Below are 26,861 nucleotides of genomic sequence, written 5' to 3' on the forward strand. Positions count from 1 at the left end.
ATGCATTTGCTGCCATTGTCTAGATTAAAGAGACGCTGTCTAAGACGCTATTGGCAAGTTGCCTGTAGTGTATGCTGCACACAGAACACAGGATAGGGAATGGACCAGTCAATGGGTCAGATATAAACTCTTCCTCAAAGTCCCACCTGAAATATTACCCTTTCATTTCTCTTTGCTGGCCGTGAATCTCTGTCACTCTCCGATTTTGTTTCAGATCTACAGCCTTTATTCATTGATTTCTCTCTTCTGAATTTTGTTGCCCTCCAGGTGTCTGGTTGGAAATCAATACCAATGATTAAGCCCTTCGCAGCCGCCTACATCAAGTTGTTTGGTCAGGAATTATCTTTCGTTGAATTTCGCCAGAGCGATTTACAAGAGGTTGGTCATTTTATTGGCAATTTTTTTAAAAAAAGAAATGAACATTAGTTCACAGAGTCCAAAGTCCACTCGGGTCACTGTCCATATGGATTCTGCACATTCTCCCAGTGTCTGCATGGGTTTCCTCCGGGTGCTCCGGTTTCCTCCCACCATCCAAAGATATGCGGTTTAGGATGATTGGCCATGCTAAATTGACCTTAGTGTCCTGAAATGCATAAATTAGAGGGATTAGTGGGGTAGGAATGTGGAGTTATGGGGATAGGGTCTGGGTAGGATTGCCATACGTGCAGACTTGATGGGCCTCCTTCTGCACCGTAGGGTTTCTTGAATGCTGTCAGCTCAGTACATGATGGTACAAAGTCTTCCAGCAGAGTCAGATTAAATGGACCAGTTGTTCTGTCTGACTAAACCAATTGCTTTGTGACTTGCCAGTTGGATGTTAGAACAGCAAACTATTTGTGAAGCCCCAAGTTGTAATATTACATTGTCCATAAAGCACAGAGTCTTGGGTCATGCGATCTTCCCCCTCATCAATGATTTAAATCAGGGTATGCTTTTCCAGCTTCTGGACTTGGCTTTGTTCTCAGACCTGATAATGTGTCTCAGCCATTAGTCATTGAAAGAGATGCCATCCATATTGAAGACCTGATGTTTGGGAAGCCATTATCATGGCAGACCCATTAGCCAGAGCTCGACTACTTTGCCCACCCAGAGCAGGCGAGGATCCGACAATGGAAACCTCCGCTGACCTCGGGTGGGAATTTCCAGTCTTGCTTGAGCGAGGCTGTAAAACCCCATCCATAGAAACCACCAGTAGTGTTGGCTTATCAAATACAACTGACCTTCTGTAGGCCCTTTGAAATTGGCCTGAACAGTCCGAGGTTGCCTGTTAGTCACTCCCTAGGCAAAACAAGGTTGGACATTCCAAAATGGAAAAAAGAACTCTTTTATCCTGGAGACTGCGGGGGATAACTTCCAGACAGAGTCAATATTCCAAATTGTCTTTGTTCACCAGCAAAATTTGGATTTAAAATTCAAAACAAAGAACAAAGAACAACACAGCACGGGAAACAGGCCCTTCGGCCCAACGAGCCCACGCCGCCATTTCAACATTGTGAGTCCCCTCTTCCACCCATGACGCTCGTCTACGCTTATGGCACTCCACATTAACAATACGGATAAAGATCTTAAAATATTTACCATGGTAGATTTCTTTTCTATGTTGTTGAAAACCAATAATTTGCTCAAGGTTTTTGTTTTAAATATTGTGAATAGAGGTAAGCGATTTCAGTTGGATTGGGGACCAATGCTGAGTGAAGCCTCAATTTAAAATTATTGCTATGAGTGAGGAGAGAGATTTTGTGAAATGGATTTCAAGTGTATTTGAATCAGAGCGCATTGAATCTTTTAAGGAAAATATAAATATTTTAAGCAGAATAACTTACAAAGCAAGGAGCAGAAATCAAATGAGTTCTCCAAGCATAGTGGGCTGGATGGCCTTTTCTTTCATCTATTCATGGAATAGTGGCATTCATAGAACCAATAGAAAACTTACAGCAAAGAAGGAGGTCATTAAGCCCATCTTGTCCATGCCAGCTTGTGTATCCTTGCTGATTCTTTGGGCCAGTTGGCTGACAAATGGAGTTTGGATAAATGCAAGGTGACGCATTTTGGTTGAGGGAACCAGGGCAGGACTCACTCAGTTAATGGTAGGGAGCTGGGGAGAGTTACAGAACAAAGAGATCTAGGGGTACAGATTCATAGCTCCTTGAAAATGGAGTCGCAGATGGACAGAGTGGTGAAGAAAGCATTCGGGATGCTTGGTTTAATTGGTCAGAACATTGAATACAGGGGTTGGAACGTCTTGTTGAAGATCTACAAGACAGTGGTAAGGCCACAATTGGAATACTGTGTACAGTTCTGGTGTCCCTATTGTAGAAATGATATAATCAAACTAGAAAGAGTGCAGGAAAGATTTACTAGGACGCTACCAGAACTTGATGGCTTGAGTTATAAGGAGAGGTTGGATGGACTGGGACTTTTTTCTCTGGAGCAAGGAGGCTTCGAGGTGATCTTATAAAGGTTTATGAGATATTCGGGGGCATAGATCAGCTAGATAGTCAACATCTTTTCCCAAAAGTAGGGGAGTCTAAATCTAGAGGGCATAGGTTTAAGGTGAGAGGGGAGAGATACAAAAAGGTCCAGAGGGGCAATTTTTTCACACAGAGGGTAGTGAGTGTCTGGAACAAGCTGCCAGAGGTAGTAGTAGAGGCGGATACAATTTTGTCTTTTAAAAAGCATTTAGACAGTTGGATGGGTAAGATGGATATAGAGGGATATGAGCCAAATGCGAGCAATTGGGACTAGCTTCGTGTTAAAAAAGAGAGCGGCATGGACAAGTTGGGTCAAAGGGCCTGATTCCATGCTGTAAACCTCCATGACTCTATAACTCTAACCTCACCTTCCTGCACCTGGCCCATAGCTCTGTAGCTTACAGCACTTATGGTGTAGATCCAGGTACTTTTTAAAAGAATTTAGGGTTTCTGTCTCCAACACACTGTAACAACTCACCAAGACGGCATGGTAGCAGAGTTACAGTGCGTTTTATACTTCATACCCACTGCTGCCACAGTTCACCACTCGTGGATGGAGTGTTGTAAACCTCCAAGTTGGCTTTAGAATCATAGAATCACTACAATGCAGAAGGAGGCCATTCGGCCCATCGAGTTTGCACCGACCACAATCCCACCCGGGCCCTATTCCCGTAATCCCACACAGGGAGAATGTGCAGACTCCACACAGACAGTGACTCAGGGCTGGAATTGAACCCAGGTACCTTGTGCTGTGAGGCAGCAGTGCTAACCACTGTGCCGCTGTGCCACTCCATGGTTTTGGATGGTTATAAACCCAAGAATGAACTTGGCATTGTCAGTAAGTGGGCACCATAATTACATAAGGCCACTAGACACCCATGTCACTATGGGTTACTCTCCACAGCCATCTTACCCCAGTTGTCTAAAAAAATCGACAGGCTGTAACCCAACCCCAAAACAACACAATGACCAATCAAAAACTGTAGGAACAAATAGAAAACTCACTTTACCTCATGGTGCGTGTCCAAAGTAAAACCTCTTCCCTCCCTCACCCACAACACATCACTCCCACCCACTCCCACCTAAGGTCGAACTCGGAACCATCATGAGGTGAATCCACATTACCTCACCCAATCATCTGATTTCCAGGAGCTGGAATTTACAGGATTGGGAGATCCCACCAGTTGACGCTGAAGGAGTGACTGAAGGATCCCTTCCATCCAAGGCCAAGTGGGAATTCCCAGAGTTGGAAGGGGGTTAGTGCTGCTGGATCTCAAAGGCAGGATTGCTGGAGAAGATTAACCTTTTTCATGCTGAGTGAAAGAACGGGCTTGAGGGACCAAACGGCCTACTCCTGTCCTCTGTTCTTGTTGGCACCTGGGTTTTGCCAGGCTACCAATACTAAATTGGGAGATTGCTGGAATTTCCAGATAACGTCAGGCCTTGAATTCTAACTGTTTTTCGTGTCTTAATTTTTTTTTCTGTCTTGCATAGCTAAAGAAAGAAAAGATGGCGAGATTCCTGAAGCAATTCACAGACATGCTTCAGACTGGAATGTCAATATACTGGACCAAACCTTGGCTGGCATCCGAGATTCGCCACATTGTGCCAACGTCACTTGGTCTGCCATTGGAGGTGGCGTTTTATTACACCGTCGTTTCAGCAGTACAGGGTAATGATTTCGTGGACAGCTGTGACAGGGAGCTGAGGGGGTTTTACCGCGCGCTTCAGGACCCTGACGTTAAGATGAAGAGCGAGTCCCTAAGCCCGCGCCTGCCAGTGGTGTGGCAATTTTGCTGCAGGCCTCCGAACTGGTCGCCCCCGGGTCCTGCGGTCGAAATGAGGATGGTGGGCGGGCCAACTCCTACTGCCGCTGGCCCAGTCAGAGGGTCGGCCGCTCTGAAGCCTGAGGCAGCCCCAGGTGGAGGCTGCCAGGGCAGGCCAGAAACCTCAAAACGGAGGCGCCGTCTGACAGGAATGCCAAGCAGCGCAGGGAGACCTCCTCCACTCCCACCTCTGTTCTGCACGACCGCCTCCCACCCCAGGCCCCCCGCACAAGGGGGCTGTAAAATTTGCTTCGGCATGTCTGAAATAAATGCCACAAATGCACAGAGGAGAAAGAAATTTGAGAAGAGGCTGACTCGCGTTCATAGAGAATCACAGAATCCCAAGAGTGCAGAAGGAGGCCATTCGGCCTACTGAGGCTACACTGACGGCAATCTCACCCAGGCTCTATCCCCGTAACACTACGTATTTACCTTGCTAATCCCCCCGACACTAAGGGTCGGATTTTACCACTAACGGGCATGAAAATGTGGTAAAGTCGGGTGTGAGGCCATCCGCATCCACGTCCCAGCGGATTGCCACTTTACCGAAACCCGGGAAGGGCCGCGATCCAATTTGCCCCCAAAACGGGCACAACGGCGATTTAAATGCATTTAAGTTGAATTAACGAACTGCCCGTCCAGCTTTGTCAGCATTTCCCCCTTTACCACCGCGTTCGCCAATCCAGAACCGCGCCGTGATGGACCTGCTAAATAAAAGTCTGAATCGGGCGCTCCAGCTGCTGAAGAGCGAGTTCCGAACTTCCGACGGCTCCCTGACTCCGATCTGGGGGGGTGGGGGGGTGGAGGAGAGAGGCAGGTCAGATCATTCTCTGGTGGGGGAGAGGGAGGAGGAGGAGGCGGGTCAGATGTGTCTCTGGTGGGGAGGAGGGGGGGGGGCGTTGCGGAGGGAGGCCCGATCGCTTTCTGGTTGGGGAGGGTACGGAGGGCCGACTGTCGTCTGTTTGGTGGGGGTGGAGGCGGGTCAGACGGACCTCTGTGGTGGTGAGGGAGGGAGTGAGGCCAGACCATTCTTTGGGGGGGGTTGGGAGGGGGGGGGGCGGGGGGGGCAGCGGGAGCAGGGAGTTGGTAAGGTGTATCTCTGGTTGGGGGGGGGGGGTTTGGAGGACCAGATGGACCTCCGGTGGGGGCGACTGGGGTCCGCTGCCGCCCTGCGGGTGATTGGTGAGAGAGAAGCCGCCAGAGGGCAGTGGGTCGCGATTGGTTTGGTTATTGGGGGCCTGGGTAAAGGGGACAGTGATGTCTATGGGGACCATCGCTCCCGCTTTTCACTCCTGGGCTGCGTTCTCCACTTTCTACGGCCCGGGACTGATCTGACACGGGCGCGCTTTTTCAAATTCTTTCTAACTGAGCTTGCGCAGTTGAGAGCTCCGATCGTTTCGGCCGCGCTGAGCCCCGCCCACAGCGCAATTCGGACCCGGGATTGTTTTTTTCAGGTTGAGTGTGTCTGGGGGCGCCTGAAAGCAGATTTCTAAGCCAGATCTGAATTACATAAGAACATAAGAAATAGCAGCAGGAGTAGGCCATCTAGCCCTTCGAGCCTGCCCCGCCATTCAATAAGATCATGGCTGATCTGTCGCTGCTCAGTTCCACATTCCCGCCCTCTCCCCATAACCCTTAATCCCCTCTCTCATCAAAAACCCATCAACCCGCGTCTTAAAAATATTGAGCGAGGCAGCCTCCACCACTTCAACGGGCAGAGATTTCCAGAGATTCACCACCCTTTGAGTGAAGAAGTTCTTCCTCAACTCCGTTCTAAACCGCCCCCCCTTTATCTTGAGGCTGTGCCCCCTAGTCCTACTGTCCTTTCTGAGCGGGAAGAGTCTCTCCACCTCTATCCTATCCATCCCATTCATCATCTTATACGTCTCAATGAGATCTCCCCTCATTCTTCTAAACTCTAACGAGTACAAGCCTAGTTTATTCAGCCTCTCCTCATAGCTCAACCCCCTCAACTCCGGCATCAGCCTAGTAAACCTCCTCTGCACTCCCTCCAAGGCCAAAATATCCTTGCGTTTCAGAGCCTAGAATGAAAATGGTAAAATCGGGTCCTAAGTTAGCCTGGCCAATTAATCTAATCCGCACAGCGTTGGAGTGTGGGAGAAAACCGGAGCACCCAAAGGAAACCCACGCAGGCACTGGGAGAATGTGCAAATTCCACACAGACAGTGACCTGAGGCCAGAATTGAATCCCTGGTGCTGTGAGGCAGCAGTGTCAAAGGGACTTGGTCTAAAGTATTAGCAAACCTTGTCCCAATTTTAACATTGACTGGTATACTGTGCATTATCCGTATTTAGTGCGTAAGAAACAATACTTGTCACTGTATGTTAATACACGTGACAATAATAAATCAAATCAAATCAAATTTATTTCAGAATTCCAACATTTTCAATATTATTTTGTCCTCGATCAGAACAAAGCCAGTTCAGTTAAATTATCATTTTCTTTCCTCAATGAATTTTTCCAACAGGCAAAGTGAAGCTTACTCTCGGCACTTCCAACTTGACAATGGATCAGCTCCTGAACACCAGCATTCAGACTGAAGTTCAGTTCACCTCAAGGTATATATATTTCACACAAATACAATTAAGCTGCCTGAACGAAGTGGGTAAACGTTTCTTAATCAATCGATATCAGTTGACCAAATTTCTTTTCAACTCTTGAACTCTCAGTGTATGCTTTTTTATTTTACTCCAGTTCGGTCAAAGATGTTATTGCCATTATGGGGATAAACAGCCCTCTGATTCAGACAGGAGTTGAAGTGCAGTTGAAGACGAGTACCGTGCTCCCTATAAACTTCACGGCAAAAGCAAACTTGAAGAAGGGGAACATCAAAATTGAAACACTCCCTTGGCAACAGGAAGATCAGCTGTTCTCTGCTCGGTAACTTAAACTCTATCCAAATTATCCGAAAGGTCATTTTTCTTTGACTGCTTCTCCAACCTATGACATCAATGGCAATTTGCATTTTATATATGCCATTAACACTCCTAAAAGTCTCCAGGTACTCTTTTATAAATGTATTAATTCATGGGGTGTGGGCATCCCTGCTGGGCCAGCATTTATTGCCCATCCCTGAGGGCAATGAAGAGTAAACTACATTGCTGTGAATCTGGAGGCCATGGACATGCAGGCCAGGCCAGATAACCATGGAAATGTAGGCCAGATCAGATAAACATGGACATGTAGACAAGATCAGATAATCATGGACATACAGACAGACCAACTAACCATGTACATGTAGGCCAGACTAGGTAACCATGGGCACATAGGCCAGACTAGGTAACTATGGGCACATAGGCCAGACTAGGTAACTATGGACATGTAGGCCAGACCAGGTGACCATGGATATAGAGCCAGATCAGATAACCATGGACATGTAGGCCGGACCAGGTAACCATGGACATGTAGGCCAGACTAGGTAATCATGGGCATGTAGGCCAGATTAAATAACCATGGACATGTGAGTCAGACCAGGTAACCATGGACATGTAGCCAGACTAGGTAACAATGGACATGTATGGCAGACTAGGTAACCATGGACATGTATGCAGACTAGGTAACCATGGACATGTAAGTCAGATCAGGTAAGGACAGCAGATTTCCTTCCCTAAAGGACATTAGTGAATTGCCTGAGCTTTTCCAACAATACACAATGGTTTTATGGGTGTCATTACACTTTTAATTCCATATTTTTATTAAATTCAAATTTCGCCATGTGCCATGGCAAGATTTGAATCCGGGTCCCCAGACCATTACCCTAGGTATCTGGATCACTAGTCCAGTGACAATACCACTACACCACTGCTTCCCCATACTTCACAGAAGCACCATTAGACAGAGCTTGGCAATGAGTTAAAGGGGATGTCAGAAAAAAGTTTGATTAAAGAGCAACAGCAAAATACTACTGATGCTGGAAATCTAAAACAAAAACAGAAAGGTCAGCAGGTCTGGCAGCATCTGTGGAGACAGAAACAGAGTTAACGGTCAGAATTCATGACTCGCACTCACTGCAAGCCAGGACAGAGAAGTTGGCATCCAGTCAAATTTCCATTCACTGCAGCGAGACCAGAGAATCCCGCCATCTTGAACGGCCAAAATATTCCGCTAATTTTTCGAGTCCTTATGACTTGAGGGTGGCACAGTGGCACGGTGGTTAGCACGACTGACTCACAGCGTTGGGGTTCCGGGTTTGAATCCTGGCTTGGGTGACTGTCAGTGTGGAGTTTTGCACATTCTCCCCGTGTCTGCGTGGGTTTCGTCCGGGTGCTCCGGTTTCCCCCCACACTTCAAAGATGTGCAGGTTAGATGAATTAGCCATGTTAAATTGCCCCGTAATGTCAGGGGGACTGGTAGGGTAAATGCGCGAGGTTATGGGGATAGGACCTGGGTGGGATTGTGGTCGGTGCAGACTCGATGGGCCAAATGGCCTCCTTCTGCACTGTAGGGATTCTATGATTCTATGCCTCAAAGATCAGCACATGGGCAGAAGATGGAAAGAAGACACCACTGACCTTTACTTCTGTTTCTATTCACTGTAGGCCACGAGCTTTTGCATTCGTAAGAAATATTGAAGACTTAGCTGCAGAGAAAGTCACTCCACTGCTTTCGAGAGATGAGTTTCGATTAATGAACAGAGAATTGAGTTTAGCAAAGAATTCAACAATGGGTCAAAAGGGAGTGCTGGTAATAAAAAAAAAACCCTTAGTAGCTTTCTCCTTGGTTTGACTGTGGTCTGTTCCTATTTTAAATGATGGTTGTGTTACAGGAGAAAGTGTTACCTCTTGCTATACCGCGGGGATCTGTGTGTTCTGCTGAAGAGGCACCAGATGTACCAAGCCCAAAGATCCAGCAGGCTTGTGCAAGCTCCAACACATTTGGAGTTGAAATTTGTTACATGACCAGTGTGGAAAGCGTCGTCTTCACCACTGACTCCCCACTGTACAAAGTGGTTGGAGATAAGTCAATTGAAGTCACAATCAAACCAGGTAAAGGCAATGACAAAAGAAAATAATCACATTTAAAAGGCTCTTTCACCTTTTCAGGTCATCCCAAAAACTTTAAGACAAATAAATCAAGGGAAGTTTTAGCAGTGAATCTCCTCCCTCCTATGGTACTTGATACTTTGGAGTGATTTTACCAAAGAAACTTCATGAACAGGCAGAAAATGGGAGAGTTTCCATTCTGTTTTTTCAGCAAGGCCAGTAGCCGAATCTTATGCACGCTGTTCAAAAAAAAGCCCTCGATCTGAGTGGGTGCAGCCTAGCTCGCTCAAAAGCCGGCTGATAGAAGAAGAGGGCACAATTGCGCATGCGCAGTCTCTGCTCTGAGAGCGGCAGAGACCTGTCACTGCCTCTGCTGCTCTGGCAAGCCCACCTCCATGGCCTAAACCCATCACCACACCACCCTCCCCCACCAACTACTTTGAGGGCCCTGTGGCCTTAGCAACCCCTCCTTTCCAGAACATTGCTCCCTCCCCCCACCTCTCCCCAAGACCGGTCCGGAAATATACCGTAATGGGCTCGCTAATTCCATTTAAATGATATTTCAATTCAATTTAATTAATCTATTCAGCCTCACGCCGGATATGGCTGATCAGGCCGGATATGTGGTGCTGATATGATCATGAGGGGTGAGAAATCGGGCGCGAACCTGATTCCCTAGCTCTCTCACAATCTTACCAGCTCAACAGTAATATCGCCTCCGTTGAGTGAGCATGGACATCTGAGGACAGATTTTTGTGAGACATGGGCATCGCTGGCTGACCCAGCATTTATTGCCTAACCTTGATTGCCCTCTATTTCAGAGGGCATTTGAGAGTCAACCACATTGCTGTGGCTCTGGAGTCACATGTGGGCCAGACCAGGTAAGGCAGGCAGATTTCCTTCCCTAATGGGCATTAGATGGGTTTTCCCGACAATGAACAATGGTTTCATGGTCAACAGTAGATTCTTAATCCCAATATTTTTGTTGAATGCACATCTCACCATCTGCTGTAGTGGGAATCGAACCCGGATCCCCAGAGCACTGCCCTGAGTCTCCGGATTGCTAGTACAGTGGGAGGCCAAAGCCTCCACTCCAGTCTGCCAACTCCTTCCCCAATCTGCTGGCTGAGGAATAGAGCTGGCATTCGGATCATTCGGATGGCGGGAAAGTGATGTCGCCCGCAGTGTTGAGTGGTTAATTAAGAAGTTCATGAGGACCTCGCCTTCTATCTTCCTGAGATTTTCACAGGGTCCTTTGGGAGCTGTGTATGTTTGAACCTTTCCCTCTATCAGAAACAAGGTCAGCAGCGTTGAGAATGTTTGACGTGATACCTTTGTAAAGTGGCAGCTCTGATACAGATCCATCGCACGGCAATGACATTTCAAGATCAAAAACATTTCCCAATCTATCCTGGGTTCCAGCTTTCCGTCTGCCCTGGCCAACTTGTACATCACAGTACACCCTTCATTCTTATATCACTTAAAATGGGCCCTTTCCAACACAAGTAGCATTAAGTTGGGGGAGGCGATGGCCTAGTGGTATTATCACTAGACTATTAATCCAAGAAACTCAACTGATGTTCTGGGGCCCTGGGTTCGAATCCCGTCCACGACAGGTAGTGGAATTTGAATTTAATAAAAAATATCTGGAATTAAGAATCTACTGATGACCATGAAACCCCCATTGTCAGAAGAACCCCTCTAGATCGCTACTGTCCTTTAGGGAAGGAAATTTGCCCTCCTTACCGGTCTGGCCTACATATGATTCCAGATCCACAGCAGTCTGGTTGACTCTTAACTGCCCTCAGGCAACTAGGGATGGGCAATAAATGCTGGCCCAGCCAACGACATCCAAGTCCAATACATCAATTGAAAAAATTAGAATCAAGTGGCTGGACTTATAATTAATTCCCACCCCATCACCCTATGGTTATCTGTATCCCAATAGCAACTAAAAATGGACCCTGGGATTTTCCAGTTGATGAGGCTTATCTTCTCGCTGGACAGACACACTGGTGCATGAGGGAAAGTCCAATAAGCATTCCGCAATGGAGAACGATCTTAACGTTCAGACACTGGAAGTAAAAATTCTGAATTTAAACTTTTGTCCATCCAGGGAACTTCCAATCTCACTGGGTTGAAGTGTTGACAATTTTTTTTAATGGGATGAATTTTACCCTCAGCTACCATCACCCTCCCCCCACCCTAAACGTCACCAGAGCGCGGCCCCCCTCACCCCCCCCCCCCCCCCAACAGCCCCCTCCCCACCCCACTCTCACAATGGGGTCACAAAAAAATAAAGTGGGTTGAGCCTGCTACCTCTCCGCTTACCCCTGAGGTGTCTGCCTCCCCCTCCCCCTATTACAGGGGCAAGTGAGACATCAGGCAGCCAGCCACCCTGAAGCGTATTGAGGCCCTTAAGTGGGTAATTAACTGTCGATTTGAGTCTCATCCTGTCTCTGCCGCAATTATTCAGTCAGCGGGGGAAGGCAGAAGGAAGGCGACGAGTGTAACAGCTTTCACTGCATCTAGCAGGAGGGACACATTCCTCCTGGTCCCCTGTGCCTAGTGGAGGCGCCTTCCCCGACGTGATACTCCCCACTGCAGAAATACTGGGCATGTAAAAAGTTCAGTTCTTTCCACGATCAGATAAGGGCGTACATATTTAGCACAATAACTGAGATGCTTTTAATATATTTGCAGTTCCCACACCAGTTGCAATCAAGAAGTCACAAGTCGAATTGCAGTGGCTTGGAGGGGAGCAAATCAGTGCAAGAGTTCGTCATTTGGTGAGGAAGAGTAATGTGACGGACTCAGATTTCTCAGACACACCTCACGAAGGCAAATTAGCCCTTCTGAGAATGAAGAAAACCTTTATCGGTCATGGTCGGCATCAGGTAAATATTCTTCTATACTGGGGGCAAAGCCCCCTCCTCTCTCCTTCTGCACATGAGAAGCCCATTGCCCTATTGTTGCACTCTTGCCTATGAAGGTGATTGATTAATTCTCACTCCAAAGGTGTAATCCTCACTTCATTGCAATTGAAATTAGGAGAAGGGACATTGAGCCAATATAACTCATTTGGAACTCTTGTCTAGATTCAAAAGTAATGCCCAAGATTTGAATCCATGGTTAAACAAGATGCTCCAGTGCAGTACTGAGGCAGTGCTGCTTTGTAGGAGTTACTGTCTTTCATAAAACCCCTATAGTGTAGAAGGAAGCCATTCAGCCCATCAAGCCTGTGCCAACAGCAATTCCATCCAAGCCCTATCCCCGTAACTCCATGTATTTATCCTGCTAATCCCTCTGACACTTAGCATGGCCATTCCGCCTAACCCTCACACCTTTGGAGTGTGGGAGGAAGCTGGAGCACCTGGAAGAAACACCCACACAGACACAGGGGGAATGGACAAATTCCACACAGGCGGTGACCCAAAGTCAGAATTGAACCCATGTCCCGGGCTCTCTGAGGCAGCAGTGCTAACAACTGTGACACCGTGCCACAGTCATTATGAGATGCTGTTTGCCTTTCTTCCCCACTCCCTTCTCAACTCTGCAGGAAGTATTAACGTCTTGCATAGGGAGCATTGCCCTCCATTACCTCACAATCTAAATACATAGACCTATCTTGGGGCTAAAGGGATCAAGAGATATAAGAGGGGAGGGGGGAATCAGGATATTGAATTTGATGATCAGCCATGATCATAATGAATGACAGAGCAGGCTTGAAGGACTGAATGGCCTTCTCCTGCTTCTACTGTCTATATTTTTATCTAGTGATGATCTGGAGAATATGTGAAACCCCCCATACAAACTTCCAAAGAGAAGGACTGAGCCCGATCCTATCCTGAGGCCCATTGAACATGGCAGGAATCACTGAGCTGTGTGGCAACCCTGAGAGGTTTTCTCTCCATGAATTGATGGCGGCACAGTGGCACAGTGGTTAGCACTGCTGTCTCACAGCTCCAACGACCCGGATTCGATTCCCGGCTTAGGTCACTTTCCGTGTGGAGTTTGCACATTCTCCTCATGTCTGCATGGGTTTCCTCTGGGTGCTCCGGTTTCCTCCCACAGTCCAAAGATGTGCAGATTAGGCTGATTGGCCATGCAAAATTGCCCCTTAGTCTCCCAGGATGTGTAGGTTAGAGGAATTAGTGGGGTAAATGTGTGCGGTTGTGGGGATAAAGCCTAGGTGGGATTGTTGTCGGTGCAGACTCGATGGGCCTAATGGCTTCTCTCTGCAGTGTAGGATTTCTATGATTCTATGAATCAAGTTGCATGCTGAGCTAGTTATAGTGTTTTACTGAACCCCCAACCAGCACAGCGTAAGATGGAGATGCAAACTGGGATTCTCCAATCCTGTGTGTTGCAGCTGGTAGCCGTAACCAGCTGAAACACTCACAGAGCATTTGGAACCTTGCTGTCCTTCGCCGTTTGATAACGGTATAAATTCACGCTGTTGAGATTAATTTACCAACAGGCAGGCGGCTGTTCTACATGATCACAGTGATAAATAACAACAGTAAACAGTTGTTATATTGCTGAAGCAATGACATTAAATAGTTTTTCTTTTTAGCATCAGACCGAACCTTTCCACCTTTAAGCATTTGTTACCCAATTTAAATGTGAATTGGACAATGGATTTCAGACATACTGGTAACTCATTACATTGTGAGGAAATAAAAATATTTCCATTGAAATTTAATCCATCGTCCTGATCAGGAACGCTGGTCGATAATTCAAGCCCCTTGGCTATAAGCTGCCTTTAGTTACAAGTAATCAGGTGTTACGAACAAGGATGAGAGAAAATTGAAGCCGTGATTCCTTTCCCTTACAGTCCTTAGTCAGTGTGTTTATGGAAGGGAAGATATGTACATTTCTTAATTTGGAGTGGCACAGTGGTTAGCACTGCTGCCTCACAGCGCCAGGGGCCCAGGTTCGATTCCAGCCTTAGGACACTGTCTGTGTGGAGTCTGCACATTCTCCCCGTGTCTTCGTGGGTTTCCTCCGGGTGCTCTGGCTTCCTTCCACAGTCCGAAGGGTGTGCTCATTAGATGCATTGGCCATGCTGAATTCGCCCTCAGTGTACACAAGTGCGACGACTAGGGGATTTTCACAGTAACTTCATTGCACAGTTAATGTAAGCCAACTTGTGACACTAATAAATAAACGTTAAACTCTTGAGTGTGAGATCAATTTGAATAACCTGCAGCATGTTTTGTGGGTTTAAACAAAGAGGATTATTTATTCACACATTCACCCCAAAAAGTCTAATGGTACATCACACAGACATTAACTCTCAATAAAAAGACCATCAATGAAAAAAGTGCACTTTTACTGGTTATAACCCAAAGAAGGTTCATTTGCTTGGTTTGAATCGGGATGAGCATGCATTGCAGGCCAGGTGAGGGAGGCATTTTCACCCCTAAAGAATGGTGTAGGTGGGTGTGATAGCTGGAGTGATAAATCAGGATTATTGCAGGTTGCCCTTGAAGGAATGGATGTTCAGCAGGTCACAATGTTAGTTAGCAAGGGATTGGGTTTCTGGTACTGTTGGGCTTGAAAGGAAGTTTGGAGACCTTACAGTGTCTCTGCCTCCAATTTTAAGCCATTGATGCTTTGTGTTCCCAGGGCTATAATATTAGCACCATGCTACTGCCTTCTGTCCAGATTGAAACTCAGCATTCTGCATCCATTCAAATGGTACGGACAGAGTCCTCAAGACAAAGTTTCACTGGCTAGTTCTCCCTCAGGTGGATCTGTCCACCAGTAAGTGTCAGCACCTAAGACCAGAAGTACTTAATCCACTGCAGTTTTGATAGAGAATTAGTTAGTAAAGCAGAAATATAAACAGGAACTCTAGAAGTACTGAACAGATTATTGAGCATCTGTAGAGAGAGAGATACAAACATAGGAGTAGGCCATTCAGCCCCTCGGGTCTGCTGTGCCATTTAATAAGATCATGGCTGATCTGATAGTAACCTCAAATCTGGATCCCACCCACCCTCGATAACCTATCACCCCCCCCTTACTTACCGAAAATCTATCCACCTCTGCCTTAAAAATATTCAAAGGCTCTGCTTCCCCCACCGTTTTAGGAAGTGAATTCCAAAAACTCACAACCCTCTGACAGAAAAGATTTTGCCTCGCCTCTAATTTAACTGGGCAGTCCCTCATTTTTAAACAATGACCCGTGGTTTTAGGTTCTCCAATAATCCTCTCCACATCCACCCTATAAATACCATTTAGGATCTTCTTTGTGTCAAATGGTAGTTGAACAGAACATTTTTCTTATTCATTTGTGGGACATGGGTGTCATTAGCTGGGTCAGCATTTATTGCCCACCCCAAGTTGTCCTTGGAGGGAAGTTGAGAGTCAACCACATTGCTGTGGCTCCGGAGTCACATGTAGGCCAGACCAGGTAAGGGCGGCAGATTTCCTTCCCTAAAGGACATTAGTGAACCAGATGGGTTTATTACAATAATCGACAATGGTTTCGTGGTCATCAGTAGACTCTTAATTCCAGATATTTTTTATTGAGTTCAAATTCCACAATCTGCCGTGGCGGGATTCGAACCCAGGTCCCCAGAGCATTTACTGAGTTCCTGGATTAATAGTCTAGTGATAATACCACTAGGCCCTCACCTCCCCATTCTTGGTGTGATAAAGGCAAAATGCTGCGGATGCTGGAAACTGAAGCAGAAAGAGAAAATGCTGGAAAATCTCAGGAGGTCCAACAACATCAGTGGAGAGAGAATAGAGCCAACATTTCGAGTCTGGATAATCCTTCATCGGAACTTGGTGTGAATTAGGATATGCGCAGCAGAGTCCTGGATAAGCTCATGTCTATGAAGATTTTTTCTTTTTGCCACTGGGGATTTTTTTTTAAACTTTTCTATCAGAAATACTTTTGACAAATGAGGTACTTTGTCAACAGGAAAGGCCAGAACACAAATATACCACAAGCAGCATGTCATCAAGTTCTGAGGCATTGGGTGGGATGTCAAGAACTGTCACCAAAGAGTCAAACGGAAATAAGAGAGAACACGTGAAGGACAAGCACAGACATTCACCCATACCAGAGACCAGAGACGCTGGGCACAGGACTCATCACAAGACTGGTAAACGCAATAGACAGGATGAACGCAACAAGCACGAACGACCTATGCCGTCATTATCTCCAACTCAGTCAAAGGACGAACACCACAGGCATCCTCAGCGTGGATCATCAAAGCCAATGACTCATCGTTTGAGCTCCTCTAGTTCATCATCATCTCAGTCATGGGAGGAATATGGTTCATATCCTCAGAACAGAAGGTTAAGACCAAAGATTCATCAGCAATCATCACAGTCAAGAAAAGACATTAGTGCACGTTTTCAAGAGAGATCATTAAGGAAATCGAGTAGCAGTCAGTTCTCCAGCAGTTCACCTTTAGCCCCGTCGGAGTACAGGAAAGGAATCGCTCAGCTTTCATATCACTCCAGCACCGAAAAGTGTGAGGATGGCAACTGTAGGCAAAGACCGCTCGGCAAACCTGCCACCAGGCACTCGATCAGAAACGCCTCCTCGTCTTCAACTGCCTCCATTAGCCGATCCAGTTCCGATTCATCCTCAGCCCAGTTGCATGACAAGTACGGTGAAAATGCTAAGCGTGCATCATCATCAAGCTCATCATCTTCGAGTGAGTCAAGCTCTGGTCGCTCATCACTGGAGCAGTCCAAACGTCAACGCAGCAAACACTCTAGGCAACGGCAGACTGGCTCTTCATCAATGGTTGACACCTCCTCTAGTTACGTGTTTTGGAGACACAGGACCGTAAGTAAAGGGCCATCCACAAGGCATCGCACCAGCACAAGAAAATGTAAAAACGGTAAATGTATCCACGAGCATACCAAATCACACTCAACCACCATAGCGAGCCTTGAGACTGACCGCAGCACCTGGATCTTCGACTCAACAGAACAGGTAGAATCTTCCTGTGCCATTTCAAACACATCTTCCTTTAACCACAATACATTGATTGTAACAAAGTATTTCAAACAATACTGTTTTTTTTGTGTGTTATTATAGGCAGGAGTCAATGCAAACATCTTCCAGCTTCAATTCAAGCCATCTGATACTAGCCTGGTATGGAAGATTTGAGGGCCACATTGGCTCAACAATCGCATGTGTATCATATGTGTTTTTTAACATGGGGCAGCATTTAATGTCTTGCGCTGTTTGGAGATAATAATTCGGGCAGTTGCCAACTTTTTTTTTAATGCTTGTCTGGTAGCTTCCCTCTGCATCAGTCTTCCATCGGGAAAAAGGCACAAAAGCCTGAGGTTGAGTTTTTCAATTTGATTTATTCTTGTCACAACTATTTGTACACAGTGAAATGTACAGTTTCTTACAGACAAAAGCATACCATTCATACGGAAGGAAAGGAGAGAGTGCAGAATGTAGTGTTACAGTAATAGCTAGGGTGCAGAGAAAGATCAATTTAATGTGAGGTAAAAATCTGATAGCAGCAGGAAATAAGCTGTTTTTGAGCCGATTGGTACACGTCCTCGGACTTTTGTGTCTTTTCCCCAATAGAAGAAGAGAGAATGCCTGGGGTGCACTGGGTCCTTAATTATGCTGGCTGCTTTTCCGAGGCAGCAGCAAGTGTAGACAGAGTCAATGGGTGGGAGGCTGGTTTGTGTGATGGATTGGACTTCGTCCATGACCTTTTGTAGTTTATTGCGGTCTTGAGCAGAGCAGGAGCCATACTAAGCTGTGATACAGACAGAAAGAATGCTTTCTATGGTGCCTCTGTAAAGGTTGGTGAGAGTTGTAATGGACATGCCAAATTTCCTTAGTCTGTTGAGAAAGCAGAGGCATTGGTGGGCTTTCTTAACTATGGCATCTGCATGGAGGAACCAGGACAGGTTGTTGGTGATCTGGACATCTAAAAACTTGAGCACCAACTGAGTCAAGAACAGCATCCTTCCTGCTGCCAACAAACCTTTGAACAAACCTACCTCATATTAAGTTGATCTTTCGCTACACCCAAGCTATGACTGTAACACTATATTCTGCACTCTCTCCTTTCCTTCTCTATGTACAGTATGCTTTGTACAGAAGCAATACTTTTCACTGTATATTAGTACATGTGGCAATAATCAATCAAATCAAATCAGTGAGTTAAACATTGAGGAATGCTTGGTGAAGTGGGTGTAAAGATCCCAAGACCATTTAAAGCAAAATGTTCCACCAACACATCTTCATCCCACAACAGAACCATCCTAATAGTTCAGCTTATCATTCATTGCTTTCCCTACTTGTGGGTCTTTCCTGTGCACAGAAAGGTTGTTGTATTTGCCTGCGTGACAAAAATTCCTTAAATTGTACTTCTCGGACAGCGAAATGAAAATGTATGTCTTGGGAAATTTCTAGATTTTGTTAATACAAGCTTATCTTCAATTTCAGTCACAACACAGAGGTCAATTCAGCTTTGAGTCATCGTCTGAATCCACTTCGGAATCTGGAATGAGTTTCTCTAGCTCATCTTCATCTTCATCTTCATCCTCATCTTTGTCACAGCAGGTACATCACAGATAAAGGATTAAAAAGGAAAGGTCGATGTTAGATGTTGTGGAGAGCTAGCCAATAACCGATGGGGAATTTAATCAGTCAACGCAGTACTGACAGGGAGTCACAGGCCGGAATCTTCCCATCCCGGACTTTCCCACCCTGCCGTAGTGAACAGAGATTTGGCTGGCAGCCAAATTCTCCGACTTCGCTGCAATGACATGAACAGCCGGTAAGATAGTGCCCATAGAGATTTACAGCACGAAAAGAGGCCCTTCAGCCCATAAACAACTCTGGGCTCTGCTCAAATAATGTGGAGATGCTGGACTTGGACTAAGGTAAGCACAGTAAGAAGTATCACAACACCAGGTTAAAGACCGGGTTTATTTGGCAACAAATGCCACAAGCTTTCAGAGCACTGCCCCTTCATCAGGTGAGTGGGAAATCTGTACACAAACAGGGCATATACAGGCTCAAACTCAATTTGCAAGATAATGGTTGGAATGCGAGTCTTTACAGGTAATCAAGTCTTAAAGGTACAGACAATGTGAGCGGAGAGAGGGTTAAGCACAGGTTAAAGAGATGTGTAACATAAGAACATAAGAACATAAGAACAGTATTGTCTCCAGCCGGGAGTTAGTGAGATTTTGCAAGCCCAGGCAAGTCAAGGGGGTTATAGATAGTGTGACATGAACCCAAGATCCCCGTTGAGACCATTCAGGAGAACAGTGACTACGACACCACACAACCCTGCTCCAGTAACCTCTGCAAGATGTGCCAGATTATCAACATGGATGCCATCATCTCATGTGAGAACACCATCCACAGGAACACAGTACGTACTCTTGCAACTCGGCCAATGTTGTCTACCTGTCACCTTGCAGGAAAGAATGTCCCAAGGCACAGTACACTGGGGAGACCATATAGACACTATGACAAGGGATGAATGAACATCACCCGACAATCACCAGGCAGCAGTGTTCTAAGTTGGGGAACACTTCAGCAGTCACGGGTATTCAGCTTCTGATCTTCGGGTAAGCATTCTCCAAGGCAGCCTTCACAACGCGTGACAGCGCAGTCGCTGAGCAGAAATTGATAGCCAAGTTCTGCACACATGAAGACAGCCTCAACTGGGATCTTGGGTTCATGTCACATGATCTGTAACCCCCACAACTTGCCAGAGCTTACAAAATCTCACAAACTATCCTGGCTGGAGACAATACACGTCTCTTTAACATGTGCTTAACCCTGTCTCCACTCACATTGTCTGTGCCTTTAACACTTGATTACTTGTAAAGACTCGCATTCCAACCATTATCTTGTAAACTGAGTTTGTGCCTGTAAATGCCCTGTTTGTGAACACAAGTCCTCACTCATCTGATGAAAGGGCAGTGCTCCGAAAGCTTGTGGCTTGTGCTACCAAATAAACCTGTTGGACTTTAACCTGGTGTTGTGAGACTTCTTACTGTAAGTAATCCCTGGCAGGTAGCAGTTAACCTCAATGGCACAGTGCTGAAGAGGAGAGAAAGAAACGGAGATTAAATTCTTCCTCCTGCTCATGTAGTTACCCCAGCAGCATGTACCTGGTGTGTTGTTTGAGGCAGGATTGAGTCCGCTTATCTTGAAGCTTACAGTGCAAAAAGAGGCCCTTCGGCCCATCGAGTCTGCACCAACACAATCCTGCCCAGGCCCTACCCCCATACCCCTACATATTATACCCACTAATCCCTCTAACCTCCACTACCCTGGACACTAAGGAGCAATTTCTTAGCATGGCCAATCAACCTAACCCGCACATCTTTGGACTGTGGGAGGAAACCCTTCCAGGTGCACAGGGTGAAACCACATGGGCAAGTTACCAGGTAGCTGACAATTTCTACAATACTGAGCCTCAACAAATGTAGGCACCCTCAGCAAACATTTGCAAACAAGACTTATCCTGAAACATTGAAGGAGAATTTTTTTTTGGTGAACCTCCATTACCAATGCAGAACCTTGTTGCAAGTATGAGTGAGTCACAGTGCAATGGTACAGATATGTGACTCATCTCTGCTGAGACTGAATGCTAGCCAGAGAGCAGCTTCGCTCATGATGAGCACCAAATGACCCCATCCTTGACATGGCTGACGAGGTTATCACTGTAAAAAGTCTGACAACACCAGGTTTAAGTCCAACCGATTTATTTGATAGTAAACTCACTAGCTTTCGAGGTTTCCCTCTTCTTCAGGTGAATGGAGAGTTCTGGCCTCAGACAGAGCATATAAAGCACAGACAGTTTACAGATTACTGATTAGAATGCGAATCTTTACACCTAACCTGCTGTTCAAGTCCTAAAGTGGCCGACAATGTGTGTGGAAGGAGCACTGATCACAGGTTAAAGAGATGTGTATTGTCTCCAGGCAGTACAGTAAGTGAGGTTTTGCAAACCCAGGCAAGTCACGGGGGTCACAGATAGTGCAACATGAACCCAAGATCCCTGTTGAGACCGTCCTCATGTGTGCGGAACTTGGCTATCAGTCTCTGCTCAGCGACTCTGAGCTGTCATGTGTCGTGAAGGCCGCCTTGGAGAAGGATGGTACACTGGGGAGACCATGCAGACGCTACGACAACGGATGAATGAATATCGCTCGACAATCACCAGGCAAGACTGTTCCCTTCCTGTTGGCGAACACTTCAGTGTTCAACCTCTGACCTTCGGGTAAGCATTCTCCAAGGCGGCCTTCACGACACACGACAGCGCAGAGTCGCTGAGCAGAGACTGATAGAACAAGTTCCACACACATGAGGACGGTCTCAACAGGGATCTTGGATTCATGTCTCACTATCTGTAACCCCCGTGACTTGCCTGGGTTTGCAAAACCTCACTTACTGTACTGTCTGGAAACAATACACATCTCTTTAACCTGTGATCAGTGTTCCTTCCACACACATTGTCGGCCACTTTCGGACTTGAATAGCACGTTAGGTGTAAAGATTCGCATTCTAATCAGTAATCTGTAAACTGTCTGTGCTTTATATGCTCTGTCTGAGGCCAGAACTCTCCATTCACCTGAAGAAGAGGGAAACCTCAAAAGCTAGTGAGTTTACTATCAAATAAATCGGTTGGACTGAAACCTGGTGTTGTCAGACTTTTTACTGTGTTTACCCCAGTCCACGCCAGCATATCCACATTAAGGTTATCACTGGACATAGGCATATATAGAATCCAAAAAACAACATTATCCATTCGCATCAGGAAAGGCGATGGCCTTGAGGCATTATCGCTGGACTATTAATCCAGAAACTCAGCTAATGTTCTGGGGACCCAGATTGGAATCCCACCATGGCAACTGTGGAATTTGAATGCAATAACTAACATCTGGAATTAAGTATCCAACGATGGTCATGAAACCGTTGTCAACTGTTGGAAAAACCCATCTGGTTCAGTAATGTCCTTTAGGGAAGGAAATCTTCCATCTTTACTCTACATGTCTGGCCTACATGTGACCCCAGAGCCACAGCAATGTGGCTGATTCTTAATCACCTTCTGTAGTGGTCCAGCAAGCCACTCAGTTCAAGGGCAACTGGAATGGGAAATAAATGCTGGCGATATCTATGAGCCACGAATAAAGAAAAATCAACATCAGTTTCAAAGTTGTTAGTTAAGAGTCTTCATCACACCATTTTCTTGGGGAGAAACAGCTGTGATTACTTGCCAATTTACAAATCATTAAGCTCTACAAAGTACAAGAACAAATACATTTGGCCCGACAGAATGATTATCATAGGATCATAGAACATAGAACCCTACAGTGCAGAAAGAGGCCTTTCCGCTCATCAAGTCTGCACCGAACACAATCCCACCCAGGCCCTACCTCCATATGCCCACATATTATACCCACTAATCCCTCTAACCTATGCATCCCTGGACACTAAGGGGCAATTTCTTAGCATGGCCAATCAACCTAACCTGCACATCTTTGGACTGTGGGAGGAAACCGGAGCACCCGGAGGAAACCCACGCAGACGCAAGGAACATGGGTGTCGCTGGCCAGCCAGCATTTATTGTCCACCCCTGGTTGCCGAGGGCAGTTAAGAAACTGCAGTTAAAATATATTTAAGGCACAGGTAGATGGGTTTTTGATAGACAAGGGAATTAAGGGTTATGAGGAGAAAGCGGGAAAGTGGAACTGATCCACTTCAGATCAGCCATGATCTTATTGAATGGCGGGGCAGGCTCGAAGGGCTAGATGGCCTACTCCTGCTCCTATTTCTTATGTTCTTATGTTCTTGTGTCAACCACATCGCTATGGCTCTGGAGTCATAATGTGGAGATGCCAGCATTGGACTGGAGTAAACACAGTAAGAAGCCTGACAACACCGGGTTTAAGTCCAACTGATTTATTTGATAGTAAACTCACAAGCTTTCAAGGTTCCCCTCTTCACCTGACGAAGAGGGGAACCTTGAAAGCTTGTGAGTCTGGAGACACACGTAGGCCAGACCAGGTAAGGACAGCAGATTTCTTTCCCTAAAAAACATTAATGAACTAGATGGATTTTTAATGACAACCGACAACGGTTTTGTGGTCCCGTTTAGACTTTTAATTCCAGATTTTTATTAAGTTCAAATTTTATCATCTGCCATGGCGGGATTCGAACCTTGGTCCCCAGAGCATTTCCCTGAGTTTGTGAATACTAATCCAATGACAACACGACTGCCTCCCCATTGACAAGTATTGGCAACACACTGTGAAAGGGAGTTTGGGTTCTGGTGTCACTCCAGAACTTGACTCCATGGTCTGTCTCTAAGCTGAAACACCAGCCCTTTACAGAGGGAGGGCTATGGGACATAGGCATCGCTGGCTGGCATTTATTGTAAGAAATCTCACAACACCAAGTTAAAGTCCAACCAGTTTATTTGATAGTAAACCCACAAGCTTACGGGGTTTGCCCCTTCGTCAGGTGAGTGCACTCTGCAATCACCTGATGAAGGGGCAAACCCACGTGCCTCCTCCAGCCATCAATAAACATTCCGTGGTGTGTGGGGCCGGAGGATCCCACCAGAAAATCTTAGAAATACTTGGCAGGCGCTGCAACATCCGTGGAGAGAGAAACAGGATGGGATTTTCTGACCCTACTCGTTGCAGAAGACATCACGGGCTGGGTGGGGAACCTAACAGAGCAGAAAAAGCCCTGCTGAGTGCGGTGGGCAGGACTGAGGTGCCCTACCCAAGGTTTCAGGTCGTGACCTTTCATCAGAGCTCTTTACGTGACCCAAGGCAGAGTTTTCCCATCCCGCTCGCCATGGGAATCGTATTGGGCAGCACGTGGACTATGCAAAGGTCTGTTGACCTCGGGCGGGATTTTCCAGCCTTGGGGCGAGCATGGCTGGAAAATCTTGCACCCAGTGTTTACATTTTGTCTACGGAACACTTTGGGGTGTTTTAGCTGTGTTAAAGGTGCAATATAAATTGTCGCTACAATTACAGTAAAATAGCATTGCATTAGCGTGAACAATTCTGCATTGACATTGCTCAATAATGACCCGTCTTCCTGTTTAATATTTCTACCTCCAGTCCTTTTCCCTCGACGACTCTGTGCCACCAATACTCTCGATGTTAGCCCGAGCCATCACAGTTGATAGCAAAGACAAAGGGTACCAGGCAAAGCTCTACGTGGACAATTCCATGGAGCAGCGGGCTATACAAGTGTTTGTGGATGAGCTTCACAAAGAAGACAGCTGGAGAGCTTGCATTGGTGCCGAGATGCCCAACATGCACAGAGCAATGGTAATGTATGGCAGCAAATAACACATCGGTGTTGTAAAACCTGTGATATGTTTCAGTAAAGCACCCAATGACTGCCGACTAACTAAGTCACAATCCATTTTTATTCTCAATGGCTCCAGGGTCTTCAGTCGTTAAAACTATTAACATAGAAACATCGAAGACAGGAGCAGGTGGAGGCCATTCAGCCCTTTGAGCCTACTATACCATTCATCACAATCATAACTGATCATCCAACTCAATAGCCTAATCCTGCTTTCTCCCCATAATCTTTGATCCCATTCGGCCCAAGTGCTATATCCAGCCGCCTCTTGGATATAGAGGGGTTAAAGAGGTTTAACGTGTTAAAAGGATTAGTTAGGCTAGATAAGGGAAAATGATTTCCTCGAGTGGGAGTATGAAGTGTAAGAATAATAATAACACTATATTCTGCATTCTCTCATTTCCTTCCCTATGAACAGTATGCTTTGTATAGTGTGCAAGAAACAATACTTTTCACTGTGTGTTAATACGTGTGACAATAATAAATCAAATCAAATCAAAATCTAATCTTGATATCAGAGCCAGCTCATTTAGAATAGGAATCCTTTTCCACACAAGCTGGTGTGTGAACATGTGAACAAGGAGCAGGAGTTAGGCCACTCGGCCCCTCAAGCGTGCTCTGCCATTCAATAGATCATGGCTGATTTGATTGTGACCTCAACCCCACTTTCCTGCCTAACCCTCCGATAACCTTTAACCTACCTTTTTAATTAAGAGTCTATCTTAAAAACCAAGATGGCACTGGATGAGGCAAGCTGTGCCCAGGATACCCTCTAACTCTATCTATAGATAGGGGGATATGGGCCAAATGCAGGCAACTGGGACTAGCTTAGTGGTTAAAAAAAGGGCAACATGGGCAACTAGGGCCGAATGGCCTGTTTCCATGCTGTAAAGCTTTATGTCTCTATCTCTTACTCTTCTTTTATGCTTCCAAAACTCTATTCTAACTTTTTTAAACTCTTTAACAATGCTTAAGTTGAGCTTTCTCAACACCCTAGCTCTGACTGTAGCTCTGCATTCTGTACCCTCTCCTTTCCTTCTCTATGATGTGGAGATGCACAATAAGAACTCTCACAACACCAGGTTAAACTCCGACAGGTTTATCTGGCATCACGAGCTTTCAGAGTGCTGCTCCTTCATCAAGTGAGTCTCACCCACTCACCTGGTGAAGGAGCAGTACTCTGAAAGTTCATGATACCAGATAAACTTGTTGGACTTAAATCTGGTGTTGTGAGACCTCTTACTGTTTCCTTCTCTATATATAGTATGCTTTGTCTATTTAGTACCCAAAAAACAATACTTTTCACTGTATACTAATACATGTGACAATAATAAATCAAATCAAATCAAATAAGAATATCTTGAAAATATTCAATGATTCTGCTTCCACTGCCTTTGGAGGAAAATAGTTCAGAGGCTTACAACCCCCGAGAGAAAATAATTCTCCTCATCTCTTTCTTAAATAAGTGACCCCTTATTTTTAAACAAAGACCCCTAGTTCTAGATTCTCCGACTCAAGGAAACATCCTTTGATTTGATTTGATTTATTATTGTCACAAAGGTGGCACGGTAGCACAGTGGTTAGCATTGCTGCTTCACAGCTCTGGGGACCTGGTTTCGAATCCCAGCTCGGGTCACTGTCTGTGTGGGGTTTGTACATTCTCCTTGTGCCTGCATGGGTTTCCTCCAGGCGCCCTGATTTCCTCCACAGTCCAAAGATGTGTGGGCTGGGTTGATTGACCATTCTAAATTGCCCTTAGTGTCCTGGAATGCATAGGTTAGAGGGATTAGTGAGTAAATATGTAGGGATATGGGAATTGGGCCTGGGTAGATTTGTGGTTGGTGCAGACTCAATGGGCTGAGTGGCCTCTTTCTGCACTGTAGGACTCTGTGATTTCTATGTATTAGCATGCACACAAAAGTATTGTTTCTGAGCGCTACACAGACAAAGCACACCACTCACAGAAAAGGAAAAAAGAGGGTACAGAATATAGTGTTACAGCCATAGCTAGGGTGTGGAGAAAGATCAACTTAATGCAACGTTGGCCCATTCAAAAGTCTGATAGCAGCAGGGAAGAAGCTGCTCTTGAATCAGTTGGTAGGTGACCTCAGGCTTTTGCATCTTTGTCCCAACAGGAGAAGGCGGAAGAGAGAATGTATGGAATGCGTGGGGTCCTTAGTTATGCTGGCTGCTTTGCCG

At 46.0% G+C, this 26,861-nt stretch overlaps 1 protein-coding gene across 1 annotated transcript in view; it reads left to right on the forward strand.

The window, feature by feature from the left end:
* LOC145348292 (vitellogenin-like) overlaps positions 1-26,861 on the forward strand; it is a 77,959-nt gene that overhangs the window by 32,453 nt on the left and 18,645 nt on the right. Inside the window, exons 16-26 of the mRNA XM_080196495.1 lie at positions 268-378; positions 3,966-4,143; positions 6,787-6,877; positions 7,014-7,199; positions 8,858-9,002; positions 9,085-9,304; positions 12,005-12,198; positions 16,239-17,267; positions 17,373-17,429; positions 18,753-18,869; positions 24,410-24,622. Of these exons, the coding sequence (XP_080052621.1) occupies positions 268-378; positions 3,966-4,143; positions 6,787-6,877; positions 7,014-7,199; positions 8,858-9,002; positions 9,085-9,304; positions 12,005-12,198; positions 16,239-17,267; positions 17,373-17,429; positions 18,753-18,869; positions 24,410-24,622 (2,541 nt within the window). The remainder of the gene's footprint in view (positions 1-267; positions 379-3,965; positions 4,144-6,786; positions 6,878-7,013; positions 7,200-8,857; positions 9,003-9,084; positions 9,305-12,004; positions 12,199-16,238; positions 17,268-17,372; positions 17,430-18,752; positions 18,870-24,409; positions 24,623-26,861) is intronic.

Source organism: Carcharhinus amblyrhynchos, chromosome 9, assembly GCF_965287045.1.
Source record: "Carcharhinus amblyrhynchos chromosome 9, sCarAmb.v2.hapA, whole genome shotgun sequence".
NCBI lineage: Eukaryota > Metazoa > Chordata > Chondrichthyes > Carcharhiniformes > Carcharhinidae > Carcharhinus > Carcharhinus amblyrhynchos.